At 40.7% G+C, this 16,132-nt stretch overlaps 1 protein-coding gene across 1 annotated transcript; it reads left to right on the top strand.

The window, feature by feature from the left end:
* The first annotated feature begins 3,699 nt into the window (after positions 1–3,699).
* On the top strand, positions 3,700–7,795 carry LOC115797826 (hydroxycarboxylic acid receptor 2-like). Its single transcript, XM_030754347.1, has 3 exons — positions 3,700–3,818; positions 4,342–4,922; positions 6,848–7,795. The coding sequence occupies exons 2-3, from the start codon at positions 4,548–4,550 to the stop codon at positions 7,529–7,531; spliced, it is 1,059 nt and encodes a 352-aa protein (XP_030610207.1). The 5' UTR covers positions 3,700–3,818; positions 4,342–4,547; the 3' UTR covers positions 7,532–7,795.
* Positions 7,796–16,132: the final 8,337 nt, after the last annotated feature.

Genomic DNA, 16,132 nt, shown 5'->3' on the forward strand with positions numbered 1-16,132 from the left:
TGGGTCACATCATCAGGTGTGACTCTCTTACAGCTCCTTGGTTTTAGAAACATTTAGCTCTAAGGAGCACTCATCGATGAGGGTGATGAGTGAGTCCACTTGTTGGCCGTATTGAGGAGTGTCGTATTATCCATATTATAGGTTATGTTTGTGTAAACATAGACTAAAACAGGAGATAAAACACTGTGGAACCCCCGTGTTTAGATCAGTGTTAGTGGATTTATTACTGTTGACTGTTACATGTGCTCTTTCCTGTAGGAAACCTGTGATCCATTTAACCAGCGCTGAGTTGATGTGTAGTTCAGTGAGGCAGTTAAGCAGAGTGTTTATGTTGACTGTGCTGAAAGCAGAGAAGTCCATAAATAAAATCCTAACACATGAGTGTGGGTGGTCCAAGTTTGTGCTTACAGTGTCCAGAAATGTCAGGCAAGCATCTTCGACCCAGTGTTTAGCTTTTTAAGCAAACTGGAGTGGTTCCACCATCGGTGACGTTAACAGGTCACGCACCACCCGCTCCATGCATTTACAAAGAACAGATGTCAGTGCTGCTGGTCTGTATTTTAGGTATGGGTTGATGGTGGACTCTTTCCATGCACGTGGGACAATGCCAGAGTCCAGGAGCAGCTGGAAGATTTGGGTTACGACATCTCCAAGTTGAGTGGCACATTCCCTCAGGAATGCCATTCAACTTATCTGGGCATGGATGCTCTATCGTGACTGGAGTGTGTGAGGGGCCAGGGCTGCTGGGATTACAGTCTCTCAGTGGCTGCTGTGAGTTGCTGAATGTGCTACAGAATATGTTTAACTGCTCTGATCCCACCTCAGAGCAGTTTAGGCAATTTAGGCTGGCCTCTGGTTTCTGCCCAATATGTTTCTCATGGTGTTCAGCTCTTGCCAGGCCTTCTTTGCATTTCCTGTTGTAAAAGTTTCCTAAACTTTGTTCTTATAGTGGATTTTGGCCAACGTTGCTTTCTGACTGAGCTGTTTCCTGGCTCATCAAGGACAGACATGAGTGTTTTACAGCTTCACAATCTTAATTTAAATTCAGGACCTCTGTGTCTGTGGTGTTTGTATCTGAGATTTCTCAATCTCAAACCTCTCATTTATTTCTAAAGTTCTGGAAAAAGTTGTTGCAACGCATCTCCAAAATCATCTTAGCTGCAATAATCTCTACGAAAAATTTAAATCTGGATTTCGCACTGCCCACAGCACAGAAACAGCACTCATGAGAATCAAGAATGACCTGTTGATGGCAGCCGATAATGGTTCCCCCTCCGTTCTCATCCTCCTGGACCTATCAGCGACATTCGACACGGTTGATCATGACATCCTATTACACAGGCTTCAATACACCGCTGGGTTTTCCGGCCCAGCCCTTGATTGGTTCAGTTCCTACCTCACAAATCGATCTGAATGTGTTGCATTGGGCGATGCCAAATCGGAACCCCACATTGTCACCTGTGGGGTGCCCCAGGGATCTGTGCTTGGACCAGCTTTGTTTAACCTTTATCTGCTTCCTCTGGGTCAGATCATAAACAAACATGGTGTTTCGTTTCACTGCTATGCTGACGACATGCAGTTATATGTTAAAGCCACTGCTGACGAGCCTCTTCCACCTGCACCTTTGTTATCTCCGTCTCCATCGTTGCCAAGGCTTGTTAAATGTCTGGAGGAGGTCAAGGGACGGATGGAAGATAATTTTCTCCAGCTTAACAGCTCTAAAACAGAAGCAATCATGATTGGTACTCCCCACCAGATCAAATCATCACCCATCGTTAGTTTATCTTTTCTTGGACACAGTATTCCTCTCTCCTCATCAGTTACCAATCTTGGTGTTAGGATGGATCCCCAACTCAACATGGAACTCCATATAAACCACCTTAGTAAAATCTCATTTTACCACCTTCGCAATATTGCAAAACTCCGCCCTGTCTTAACTCTCCAAGATGCAGAGAAACTGGTCCATGCATTTGTCTCTTCCAGACTGGATTACTGTAATGCACTCTTTGTCAGCATCCCCAACAAGAGTCTTCAGAAACTCCAGTACATTCAAAACGCTGCGGCCCAGATACTGAAGGGAGTTCGCAAATATGATCATATTACACCAACTCTTCAGTCCCTCCACTGGCTTCCTGTTTCTTACAGGATTGACTATAAGGTCGCTCTTCTTACCTATCAATGCGTTTATGGCAATGCCCCTTCCTACCTTAAAGAACTTCTTTCTTTAAAATGTACGCCACGCTCTTCCAGATCGGCTCACACAAACTTCCTCATCGTACCAAGGACAAATTTACGGACTATGGGTGACCGGGCTTTCTGTGTGGTTGCCCCTCGTCTATGGAACTCGCTTCCATCTGAACTGAGAGCGCCTCAAACTTTGGACAGTTTTAGAAAGGGCTTAAAGACTTTTCTTTTTATAAGAGCTTTTAATCTTTGTCCATAATCTTTAGCTATTTTATCTACACCCTGGTGTATTTTAATTTACGCCATGGTTTGTTATTTAGTTTGTTTTATACTTTTACTGATTGTTATGTTTTTTGTTTTGTAGCACTTTGAGGTTTTTTAAAATATAAAGTGCATTATAAATTAAAGGTATTATTATTATTATTATTATGTAGACACTTTGATTCAATCGTGAGGCTTTCAAATGATTTAACTATCAGCATCCTGATGTATATGTGATCTTATAGTTTTATTAACATTAATGTTTTTGTCTAAGCAGCAGCTGAGCTGTTGGACTGACTCAGGGTGGATCAGCATCATCAGCGCTTTCAGTTAAAGTCTGAGTCTTATTCAGTTGCTTGTTTAATGCAGTATAAAATATTTGCAGTTCTGCCAGCATGGACCTGATCTTTCAGGGTTTTCTTCATTTGAATCTGAGTAGTCGTGAGTATTTGTAGTTTGATTCATAAATTTTTAGCTCTATTTGATATGTATAAATTCTAATATTCATCTCTGTGAGTCAGAGGAAATTTAATCCAGAATAAAAATTTTTAGAAAAACTCCACACCTGTGGAGTCTGACAATCTGCAGCTCAACAGAAACAACGGTAATACCACGATGTCAACACTTCCTCATTCTTCATCATGTTTTCCCCACAGAAGGAACCACATTTCATAACTCCTGTGCCAGCACCAGTTTTAGCAGGTCCTCAGCAATGACGCATCAAAGCGGCGGCTGGCGAGAATATCAGTAAATGTGACAACCTCTGACCCAGAAACATGCAAATTAAAACCACAGAGGTTTGTTCATTACCTGCTTTCATGGTAACCAAACAAATTATTAACAAACCTGCACTGTTTATGAGTACAAAACACTGATAAAACTATCCTATAAAGAAACCTTTTTTAAATGACATTATTATGAGGTCAGTGTCATGCAAAGCTGATCTGTTGGATCCCAGAGAACCGTAAAGAGCAGTAAAGCCGTAAAACAGGTTGTAAAGTTTTAAGCGACTTGGGTGCCTTGAAAGGATTCACACTAAAATCACAACGAGAATATTTAATTAAATATTGAATTAAATGTTGCTGTTCAATAGAAGATTCCTTATTTTATGTTGCAATTCATGTTACTGGCAGCACTTTTGCCTGTATCTGAATTCAGGCTGAGTAGTTTTCCTCTGGGCCGCCCCTTTGTGAAGTGTGTTGCGAAATGGATTTTTACTCTGATTTCACTCACTTTTGCACGTTTGCAGTCTGTACCAGTCTCTGTGTGGCAACAGCCTGACGAGGAACATCCTCCCATAGGAGACATAAATACCCCGACAAAGGTCATTCATCTTCAAGCATTTTATGAATGGAAGGCTTCTGTTTTGACTGGTGAGTACTGGATGAATCTAATCTCATCTGATTCTCTGTCTCAGATGTGGAAACATACACTGTCCTGTTTCATCTGTGCAGGCTGACATATATTTTCAATATAAACTCTTTTAAATGTACAAACAGGCTTAGAAATATATATTTCCATGCATGTTTTTAAAAATATTTTTAACTAGACACATTTACAAAAGATTTATTTTTGCTGATACGGCTCTGATATTATGATAGAGTTGTCTGTTTTGTTTCAATTTAATAACTGAATTCTATACCTCAGAATATCTTTGTCACAAATATTCAGCTTCAGTTGTAACCTAGCATAAAAACTTCACATTAAATGAATATCCTGTGGTATAATAATATCAGCTATTTCTATTCAGTTATAACATTTTTGTGGTGTTGCTTCTGTTTTAGCTTTGTGTTTTAATGTGTTTCAAAATGCCTCAGCGGAAGACTTGTGAAAGAGTGAAAAGTGATACACGTTGTCATCAATAAACATCAAAGTTCTGTTATTTTTTTAAAACAGATTTCTTCCTGCAGCAAAGAGGAACAAGGTGAAAAGAGGAAGCTTCAAATTTCAAGAGTTTGGAAACTTTCCTTGGTGTGGTCACATAGATTTTTCCCCCTCTCCCTGATTCAACCACCAAAACCACAGATATTTTTTACATCAGCACTTAAAAATAGTCCTCACAAAACTTTCAGGGTTATTCTACCTAATTTACATTTACAAAAATGGTCTCAGAGCCAAACTTCACAACCCCCTCTCCTGGTGGTGGCTGCCCACCTGTTGGTATTCAGCTAGAAGGCGTGATCCTGCCCCCGGTCCTCACCATTGATGTCATTCTGGGGCTGGTGGGAAACCTGGTGGCCCTGTGGATCTTCTGCTTCAAACTGAAGGCATGGAACCCCAACATCATCTTCCTCTTCAACCTGGTTATTGCAGATTTCCTTGCTCTAGTGAGTCTGCCGCTGAGGATTGACGCATTGCTCAGGGGCCACTGGGTGTTTGGAGATGGCATGTGCCGAATCAACCTGTTCCTGATGTTTTCCAACCGCACGGCGAGCATCGCACTCATGACTGTGGTGGCAATTTATCGCTACTTTAAGGTGAGTGAATCCTTATGATGATGAACTTGTAAAAGCACTTAACATGCCAAACTTTTTTTTACACCTCGGTGGGCCATTCCCAGGACACAGAACAATACTAGCCAACAAATACAAAGCCACCTAAATTCTGTCCATAAAAAATTATGAACATAATTGGTGACAAGCCCTGGTGGAGTCCAACAACCACAGGAAAGAAGTCTGTCTTATTGCTGGCAACATGGACCAAGCTCTTACATGGACTGAATGGCCTGTAACAATGGGCCAGACACGCCATACTCCCACACAAGGGACCCCGAGGGATGGGGTCAAATGCTTTTGCCAAGTCCACAAAACACATGTAGACTGGATGGGCAAACTCCCACGTACACTTGAATACCTTAGAGAGAATAATGAGCTGGTCCAGTGTTCCACGACCACTACTAAAACTGCCTTGTTCTGTTCATCTAATGGATGTACCCTCCTTTCCAGCAACCTGTCATAGACCTTCTGGGGTCCTGAGGAGACTGAGGAGTGTGTTTTCACGGTAGTTGGAGCACACCCTCTACTCTCCTTTCTCAAAGGCAGACCACCACTCCAGTGTGGGGTGGCTGTAACTCAGGAGGTAGAGTAGGTCCCCTCATAATTGGAAGGTTGGTGGTTCGATCCCTGGCTGCTCCAGTCTGCAAACCAAAGTATCCTTGGGCAAGGTACTGAACCCCGAGTTGCTCTCCAATGCAACTGTAGGAGTATGAATGTCTGTGAATGGTAGATAGAAAACACTTTGAAAGAAAGAAGTGCTTGTATGAATGTGCGTGAATGAGGCATGCTATAGAATAGAAAAGCTCTATATAAGAACTAGTCCATTTCCCAGTATGCCAATCCAGTGGCACCACACCAGAGCTCTCCTGAGTTGCCTGATGGTTTGGCAGAATTGCTTAAGGCCACCTGAAAGTTTTTTCCATGGCCTCGCTTCACTCTGCCCACACCCAAGTTTTTGCTCAGACCATTGCCCGAGCCAAGGTCCGCTTGGCTTGCTTCTGTAGTCCCACAGGGTAACCAAACCCAATGGGGCTCCTTCTTCAGTTTGTTGAGTCCCTTCACCACCAGTGTCCACCATCTGGTTCAGGGATTACCACCAAGACAGGCACAAACCACCTAAGAGCCACAGCTCTGAGCAGCAGCCTCAAAAACTGAGGTGCAGAACATATTCCATTTGGATTCAGTGTCCTCAGCCTCCCTCAGAATGCTGTCAAAGTTTTGCTGGAGGTGGGAGTTCTTGACAGGGCCTCTGCCAGGCATTCCCAATGCACCTTCACAATACGTGAAATTACTCTGAACTGTCATTTTGCGTGTAAGTGCAAACGACAGTCAGGACCCATTTCCTGGCCCGAAGGTACAGGGAAGCAATCCTCTCATCCATAGGTGAAAATTGCAATGCATAGCTGTAAGCTGAAGGGATACAGGAATACCCACTCTAGTTCACCACCTCTCACTGAGGGCAACTCCAGAATTGAACAGACTCCAGCCCCTCTCCAGGAGAGTGGTTCTGCAAGCTCAGACTCCTTCTCCACTGGAGAAGTGACATTTCATATCCAGCATAGCCAGCTTCAATAGCTGGGGATTGGTCCGCCAGGGCCTCTGCCCTTGGTTGCCACCCAACACACATTGCACCTGGCCCCTACGATGCCTCCTGCAGGTGGTGGGCCTAGGGTAGGTAAATTGATAAATAGCTTTATTTACATTCTATAAATAAATTTAAAAATGCAAATGAAGGATGGAAGAATGAAACCATTTTTGCTGGTATGCAGGCATTCTTGGAGACCAAAAGGTGAAGTAGAGGTTTAAGACTCTGTCCATAAACTATAGTTAATACTTTATCCAGATAAATGTATTTAAGTAGAAGTTTATGAAACAGGAACTGCATCATCAATGTTTTCTTATTCCAGGTGGTCCATCCTCACCACCGCTTCAACCGCATGACCAAGCGACAGGCAGTGTTTGTGTCGGTGTTTGTCTGGCTGCTGGTGATCACCCCCCGGGTTCCCATGCTGGCTTACAATCACATCAAGGGCAGTAAAAACAAAACCCAGTGCTTCTTCTTCACATCTTACAAAGAGGCGTCACGAGCTATCATCATCCTGGTAGGCATGCACCGCATCCTCACCGTGATGGAGTTCATCCTCCCCATGGCTATGCTGCTGTTCTGCTCCATCCGGATCTCCATGTTCCTGAAGGAGCGACGGATGGGCAAACCTGGCAAGATGCGCAAGGCAATGCGAGTGTGTGCCGCCATCGTCATGGTATTCATGGTCTGCTTCCTACCTACCACAGTGACAACCATCGGGGTATGGGTCATCCGCTCGTACCGCCCATGGGACTGTACTGCCTTCTACACATTCACTCAGCTCACTATTGTGTCTCTGGGGTTGAACTTCTTGAACTCAGCCCTGGACCCCATTGTTTACGTCTTCTCCAGCTCCATGTTCAGGAAGGCTCTGGTAGATGCGTTACCCCGTGCATTGCGCTGTGGACAGGATGCTGAGGAGAGCACGTCTTCTTCGGGAACTCAGTCAACCAACCAGGAAGAGCTGAAAACCATGAGGCCTGACAGAAGAAGTGAGGCTTCATAGTTAGTTGTTCCTCAATAATAATGACTGGACCCAGCAGTGAAACACATTATTCCTGCTCTGATTTGCTTGATTTTGGTATCATTTTACATAAAGTTGCATTTTTGGCTTGTTTTTTGGATGAATCTGAAAATCTGTTGCCTCTCCATGTAAATATATCTCAAATTTACATGACTGTATATATTTTCTGTCGAGCTTTTCATATTTCTGTAAAACATGTTTCACACACAGTTATAGGGTCAGTTCTGTCTTGTGCTTCATTTTTATACAATTTTTTTTATGTTTTCCAATTTTGATATATAATAACTGAAATAAAACAACAAAGAACATCAATGAGGTCTCAAAACTTGCAGTTCCTCTGCAGTCCAACAGGCACCCATGTTAAAATGTTACAGCAGAAATAAGCACGTTCCAGCCTGATACATAAACTGATTTGGTCCCTGTTGCAAATTTCCCTCTTCATAACAGTTGGTGGTATTGGGGTGTGTGTATGGGGGTGGGGGGGTGGGGGGCATTATTGGAGGGCAAGGCCTCTTTGACAAGTGGATGGCAACACAGGCAGCTGCAGCTGCTAGCTGTCTGCTAGGCTTCACCTCAGCTAACTGAGCTCCAGTTTTGCTGAGTGAAATTCAACAATTTTATTTGGATGTTAGCACTAATTAGCAGGTACTTGTGCACGGGTACAGTCAGTCTATGGATGCAGATTATAACCAAGCTAGCTAGGTTCAGCTTCAAATGTCAAATATCACTTCTGGCTGGCCAGAAAGCCAACATGGTCATAGTCAAATCATATGCAAATGACATCATGGAGGTTACATCAAACTTTTAATAATGAATCAAAGAGATACTGACATATAAAGGGCAGGAATTTTATGACAATAATATTGTGGGCATTTGGTGGTGAAGTAACCATTTCCAGGTCCAAATGCTCCTTCAGGCTAACAAACACTGAGGCATTACTGAGTTAAAAACTAGTGTCCAGAAGTTTTCATTCTTCCCCTTTTTTTGTTTCACATGGTTTTTGTTCCCACCACATGTTTAGGGTAGTCTGAAGCTCTCTCCATCATCTAAGAGCCACCTGGGTACAGGTTCATGAGCCAGATGTTGATACTCTGAACCTAAACTGTTTCTCTACAGTTTTGTCCCCAAAAGGAGACCAATCCAGCCATTCAAACATTCCTGTGCATTTATCATCATCATGAGTTCTGTTTTACATTTCCAGCATACTCAGTCCGTAATTAGACCCATTATATTTGGTGTCTGTGAGGTAAATACTAATCCATTTAATAATAAAAAAAATTATTTCTGGTTCTTCTGATATATTTCCCATTGTTAAAAAGATCTTCCCCCTTTTTCACCAAATGCATAAAACCCTCTCTTTTCCTCATATCATGTTAAGGCTTTTAAAACCACTATTAATCACCCACAAGCACACCTCACTTTGAAGCTTGAAGCTTCACATTACTGGTAGTTGCAGGCAGTACCTCACTGCCAGTGTTAGGCACATTTTCAAAAAACACACCTTGAAATATTGCAATCCTCAGAAATGTCCATCCATCCATCCATTCATTTTCTTCCACTTATTTGGGGCTGCATCGTGGGGGCAGCAGCAGAAGCAGAAAAGCCCAGACCTCCTTCTCCCCAGCCACCTCCATTAGCATATCCGGGGGGGACCGCAAGGCATTGCCAGGCCAGCTGAGAGGTATAACATCTCCAGTGTGTTCTGGGTCTGCCCTGGGGCCTCCTCCCAGTAGTACATGAGAATGGACATCACTCTATGGTATTTTTAATTACAGTGTGTGTGAGTCTTAAAATGCAGAAACCTCCTGATGCTTTTAATGTTTTTCTTAAGACTAACGATAAATGAATACATAAATAAGTACATTAATAACATGATTTATGAAGGGTTACACAGAGGTTAACACAAATTTTACAAATAATTTATGGACTGTGTAATTTTAAAATACAGTAAACTGCCTGCCTCGAACCACTTTGTGTGATTCTTTTACACAGAAAAAAAAAATCTGAAAAAAAAAAAAGTAAGTTATTTCTGCACATCTCTGGTAAAATTGCTGCAGTAATTTTGAAGGCAAAAACTACCTTTGCACACAGGTAAGAGAGCCCAGACTATTATTAGCATTACAGAGGATTCTTCTGTGGCAGGTGAGGCGCTCTCCATCTCACCCACCTCTGCAGAAAGACAGATATCATTCACTGCCAGAGGACACGTCCATCTTTGTAGGAACTGACAGTATTTACAGAACACTGTCAAAAAACAGTCCAGTTTGTATTTTTTTAAAACTGCAGGATGACATTAAAATGAGAGATTTTTGCTTTTTTTGTTTTAGTGCTTGTTGTTAAGCTGTCACACATCATTTTGCACCACAGTGAAACTTTTTCACCTCTCAGTGATTAGGTGTGAAATAAGAAACCTCCTCCAGACAAGAAGCACCCCTCCCATATTTGCATGTCTGTAGAAATTTCTGAATTAATATGACTGTTAAAATCTGGTTTTAAAAAGTATGCAACCCAAAGTATATTAATAAAACTGGTGTTAAGACATCTGTAAACTCTGTGGCATCATTTTGAATTCATAAAAAAGTGTGACTTAAAAATATGCAGAAATCATTTCCACCTGCTGATAAGTCAGAATATGCCTGTTTAGTTTGGCTCCGCTCTGAGAACTATTTCCAGACTGCATTCATGAAACCTCCAACACTCAGACCATTCTTCTTAACTTGGGCGATAGTGAGAGGATGGACTCTCCTCAGGAAAAATTGTTTCAACAGCAAAAAATACACCAACAAAAATCAAATATCAAATTGGAAAACCTTACATTTAAGGGATTCACACAGTAGTCTAACCACCATTTTATTGGTAGTCTTCTCCAGTTTTCTGGAAAGCACCATGAGGTTTGCTGCCTCAGTCACATTTACCTGTTCCCTGCCCCATGTCCATAAAGGTAGCACTGGTCGTATACGCATTCATTTGGTGGTTCACTCATTATACAGTACAGTGCCTAAATCTCTAATTTCTTTATGTTTTACAGGAAATACATGCAGCAATTTATTGTACTGGACACAGCTGATCACAGAGCTGAGGTCAAAGGGGAAGATTTCAGTTCACCAGCCCATTCTAGCCCTCAACTATCGATATGAAATCTGGGTAATGACCTGCAAATACAAGAGGATGAAATTAGCTTCCTCTGAAGGGTGGCTGGGCTCAGCCTTAGAGAGAGGACGTTTGACATCAGACATTTGAAGAGAGATCAGAGTAGAGCTTTTACCAACTGTGGTGGTTCAGGGACCTGGTTAGGATGGCCGCTGGACACCTCCCTTTGAAGGTTTCCCCTCCTTGGGAAGAAAATCTGGCTCAGATTCAGAATCTGCTGGAGAGATTATATCTGGCCTGGGAACACCTCAGAATCCCCCAGAAGGAGCTGGAAAACTGGGGCGAATGATGGCATTTTTGTTTTTTTGGTTTTAATTTATAGAGAAGAAGGGTGATTTTGGAAAATGTGAGTGCTTATAAAAATTATGCTATTAAATGCTTTTATATGCTTTGACATTCTTTACTGCAAAAAAAAAAAAAAGAAAGAAAGACGGAGAACTGTAAAATTCTCTGTTTGCCCCCTGTGACGTGTGCTGACCTTGGTAGGATAAACATACTGTACTGCAGATAACAAGAACACAGTGGTTCACAGTTTGGAGCAGGTCTGTGTTGAAATTACTTATTGTGCTCTAAAATATATTATAATCATGCCGTTATTGTTCTTGGAACATTACAAGCTTCTGTATTTTTAATCAGTTATGTTATTCTTCCAATCAAAAACAAATTTCTCAGTATCTCAATAGAGATAACTCTTAATATCCACAGCGTGAAGAATGGTGTGTGAGAATTGGCTTTTATACATGAAAAATGACGAGTGGTGACGTGTGTGCAGAAAACTCTAGAGGGTATTGTTGATTTTTTGAATCACTAGGACATTAATAGAGCTAATCTAAATGTTTGGGCCCCGACCGGTGGCTTGAGTAACCAGATTAAAGACTCAATAGCTAACGTCGCGCCATAGTGGTGGCGTGCTGAAATCACATTACCATAAATTTCGGACTATAAGCTGTTACTTTTTTCCCACACTTTGAACACTGCGGCCTATAGTGAGGTGTGGCTAATGCTTTTTTTTTCATGCCCCCAAAAACATTTTGCCTCGTAACAGTAGACCAATCAAATTGATGAGTAGGTCACAGCGGTCCAATGAAATTGTGCGATAAAACAAGAGCACTTAAAGAATTTAATGTATTGTAAATCTGTCATTTGTATTCACCCTGATCAACATGGAAAAACACTCGAAAAAAAGCATATGATGCATCTTTTAAGCTAAAGGTGATCAATCTGGTGGTTGAAGAAGGAAATCGAGCTGCTGCACGTAATCTTGGCATAAATGAATCGATGGTGAGATGGTGGAGACACCAGCATGAAGAACTGAGTCAATGCAAAAAGATGACAAAAGCTTTCAGAGGTAACCATAGTTTATGGCCCGAACTTGAAAACTTTCTTGAAGACTGGGTTAATACACAGAGAGCAAGAGGCTGCGGTGTTTCCACCGTGCAGATCAGACTGAAGGCTAAAGCAATCGCCACCGAAATGAAAATCAAAGATTTCAGAGGTGGGCCATCGTGGTGTTTTAGATTTATGAGACAAAAACACCTGTCCGTCAGGGCACGCACGACTTTGTGTCAGCAGCTCCCTCCCGACTACGACGAAAAACTTGCTAACTTTCGCACGTTCACTCAAACAAAGTTAGAGAATTCCATCGGGCCAGATGATATAAATATGGATGAAGTACCTTTGACCTTTGACCTGCCTCTCACTCGCACTGTTAATAAAAAAGGTGACTCGTCCATCACACTGAAAACAAGTGGCCATGAGAGAACGCATTTTACCTGTGTTCTGAGCTGCACAGCATCCGGACTAAAGCTTCAACCGATGGGGATTTTTAAGAAGCTGACAATGCCAAAGGAAAAATTCCTCAAAGGAATCGTGGTGAAAGTCAATAAGAAAGGTTTAATGATGGAGAGCCTAATGAAGGATTGGCTCAGAGAGTGCTACGCCAAGTGACCTGGAGGATTTTTTCACAAAAAAAAGCATTGCTCGTTATGGACAGCATGAGGGCCCATATAACAGATTCAGTGAAAGCTGCCATCAGAGTACAAACTCAATTCCAGCTGTGATTCCTGGGGGCACCACTAAGTATTTGCAGCCACTGGACATCAGCGTGAACCAGGCATTTAAAGTGGCACTGCACCTTGAGTGGGAGGATTGGATGACGAGCGGCGAGAAATCCTTCACCAAAACAGGCCGCATGCGAAGAGCATCTTTCACTCAAGCCTGCCAGTGGATCCTAAATGCGTGGAGCCGTGTCAAAACATCCAACATCACCAGCGGGTTCTGAAAGGCTGGACTTCTGCGTGATGAAGAGGACCGGATGCCCTCAAATGACAACGAAGAGGCTGAAGTGAGTGACGAGATCCCAGAGGAGGAGATATTGGAATGTTGTTCGTGCACTGTTCAGTAAAAAAGCATAAGCAACGTAATTTGTGTTACATTTTTAAAGTTAGCCGTGTTACAGGCACTATTCAAAAAAAAGCATTTGCGGTATGTATTTATTTATGGTACCAAAAAAAATTTTAAAATCCTCATGTGTAATATCTTTCTGTGTAATTATCTCATATTACAAGGTGGGACACCTGTGGCTTAAAATCCGGTGCGGCCTGTACAAGTACAAAATTGATTTTCTTTCTAAAATTAGAGCATGTGGCTTTTAATCAGGTGCGCTCTGTAGTCTGGAATTTACGGTAATTAGAGCTGTTCTAGAGGTCAAGCCTGACTGGTGGCATTGTAATCAGATTAGACTTAAAATAATGACTTGCTTGTAGAATAGACTCAGGGCTATTTTAGATAAAATTGAATATAAAAAAAAAAGTCAGGAGTTCATTGCTTTCAATTGATTTTAATTATGTGTCATTACCACATCCAGAAAATAATAAGGGCATCATATGTATTTTATTAAAAAATAAAAAATGCATTTTTGGTTTTATTTTCATCCTTCATTATTTTTTCTCTCTTAATTCTTGGGTTGTCTAGGGTTTTGCTTAGTTCTTTTGTTGCCCTGGGGAGCAAAATATTTTTATTTCATCCTCATTTCTTTTCTTCTTATTTATTTATTTGCACATGCTTAACAGAGTGGTTTGATAAATAATCCTGAATATCTTGGGAGAAATTTGGGGAGGGGATAAACCCCTTAGAAACATTGAGAAGCAGATATTTTTATTTTATTTATTGAATTATTTCTTCTTGATTGTTTTATTTGACTTCAATTTTCCACTTTAAATTTTATTTCTTTATTTTAAAGGGGAGCCCACTCATGGGTCCCTGACACTATCAGATTAGAGACAATTAGTGGAAAAAAGCTAAACTTAATTGATTTTTCTAAAATAAAAGCCAATATAACAGACAAATGCCTTGATCATCACAAATTATGTTAAATTGTAGTTAAATTTCAAGAAAAAGTTTCCATGAGGAACACAGTTTTGGTGAAACCTTAAAAAGAAAAGTTAGAGAAAATAAAACAGTCTGTGTGAATATTTTGTGACACAGTTGAATCAAAGACACAAAGCAAAGTGCCAAACCTTGAGCTGCCGCTCTGTTACAAAGCAAAATCATAGAGAACTAAAAAAACCTATTTATTAAAATTTAGGATAAAATAAAATCATTCTAAAAACATATAATTACTCTTTTGTGCATTTACATTTATTTATTTGGCAGATTTGTTTAAAGCTATGATTATTATATTATTATTATTATTATAAGAGATAAGCAGAGAATATTTGAATTTTGAATGTCTAAACAATTTGATATTAAATCAAGCATTAGGGAAAATCCAAAAGGCTAATAATATTAAAATCAGTATGCCCTTTAGATAAATAAGGTAAATTAAGGTAAATTATTGAGACAAAAAATTGAGTTTATGTCTCAAACGAGGGAGAAGAGTAAAGATTTAACTAATAAAGATTTCTCAGTTTCATTGTAACAGGAGCCTGAACAACATCATCACTGGGTTCTGCAGGAGACTGGACTGATCAGCTACCAATAAAGAAACTGGTGCAGATCGAGGTGTTCAAGATCATACCAAGCTCTCCTGAACAGACTGACAGCTCTAAAGACTCAGGAAAAGGCTCCTGGTTCCACATGACCCTCAATAAGAAGGCCCAACTTCAGACAAACAGGTGAACTGTAAGTTCCTTGACCCATGACCTCTGTGTAAAGTCTGAGCCCAGGAGGAGGGTCATCAACAGGAGATCTCTTCGACATGGGGAGCGTTAGTGGTCAAAGGTCAAGGAACTGCAGGAAAAATAACAACTGACTGCAATGTTTCAATTCCAGTCTGAACATTCTCGGTAGTCTGACTCATAATTTGTTTGGATAATTTATCATTGGAAGGCCACAGGAATATAATCTGCTTTGTTTCTTGTAGCACTAATTATTGTTTTTTCTTGACATGAGGTCTAAGGAGGGACACGTCCTGATTTCATTTAGATGATCACAGAAAACAATTTTGCTGTGAGCTCTGTGTAAAACATGGACAAAGGAGGGAAGTGTGAGTATGACCTCTGACCCGAGAAATTACAAGATTTCAGACTCACCTGACTTTGATTTTGACCACTACATGGTGTTATATTCAGAGCAAGACCAATAAAGATACCAATAAAGATACACAAAATACAAAATAAATAAATGAATGAAGTTATGGAAGTAAAATGGTAAATGGACTAGTTCTTATATAGTGCTTTTCTACTCTGTCTGAGAACTCAAAGTGCTTATGCAACACCTTTACATTTACCCTATTCACACAAACACTTCCATGATTAACTAAGCTAAGTGCTTTTTTTATTATCTAACATTCACACACATTCACACTCCAATGCATGCATCGGAGAGCAACTTGGGGTTAAGTATCTTGCCCAAGGATACATTGGCCTGCAGTATGGAGTAGCCAGGAATTGAACCGCCAACCTTATGATCAGTGGGTGACCTGCACTACCTCCTGAGCTACAGCCACCCCTGTCAAATAAATAATCAAGGGTTCTCGCACTAACACTAAAATTATCAGGGACTTACATACCAAGGATGTTTCTTAAATCATGACAGGTGAACAACAAGATTATTACATCATTGAAGTCTGAATTTATCAAGGTTCTTATACAGGACATATTTTCACGGCTGATCACTGAGATTAATGCATCTTTTTATAGCTGTGAGAACACTCTGACTTTTGGTTTCACATTTTATCTGCTCTCTGTGTCTCTATCTAATTTATTTTAATTCTTTAACCCACTGCTTCAGACACTACTTAGTTATTTGGTTCAATCGTTGTTTGGGTCAGGTTTTTAATTCCCCTCTGCCCTTTAGAGTTTTGAGTCAGCTGCTGAATTATTATTTGCTACTAAATGCATTTAATTTAATCACTTGCTTGATTCAGTTTTTTAAAGTGATCAACTGATTGATTTACTACAAAATAATTTGAATGATTTCACTTTGCAACAT

Source organism: Archocentrus centrarchus, chromosome 19 (assembly GCF_007364275.1).
Source record: "Archocentrus centrarchus isolate MPI-CPG fArcCen1 chromosome 19, fArcCen1, whole genome shotgun sequence".
NCBI lineage: Eukaryota > Metazoa > Chordata > Actinopteri > Cichliformes > Cichlidae > Archocentrus > Archocentrus centrarchus.

Coding starts and splice junctions, on each gene's coding strand:
- LOC115797826 (XM_030754347.1), top strand. CDS start 4,548: ATGGTCTCAGAGCCAAACTTCACAACCCCCTCTCCTGGTGGTGGCTGC. Junction 4,923..6,847: donor CAATTTATCGCTACTTTAAG/GTGAGTGAATCC, acceptor TTCTTATTCCAG/GTGGTCCATCCTCACCACCG.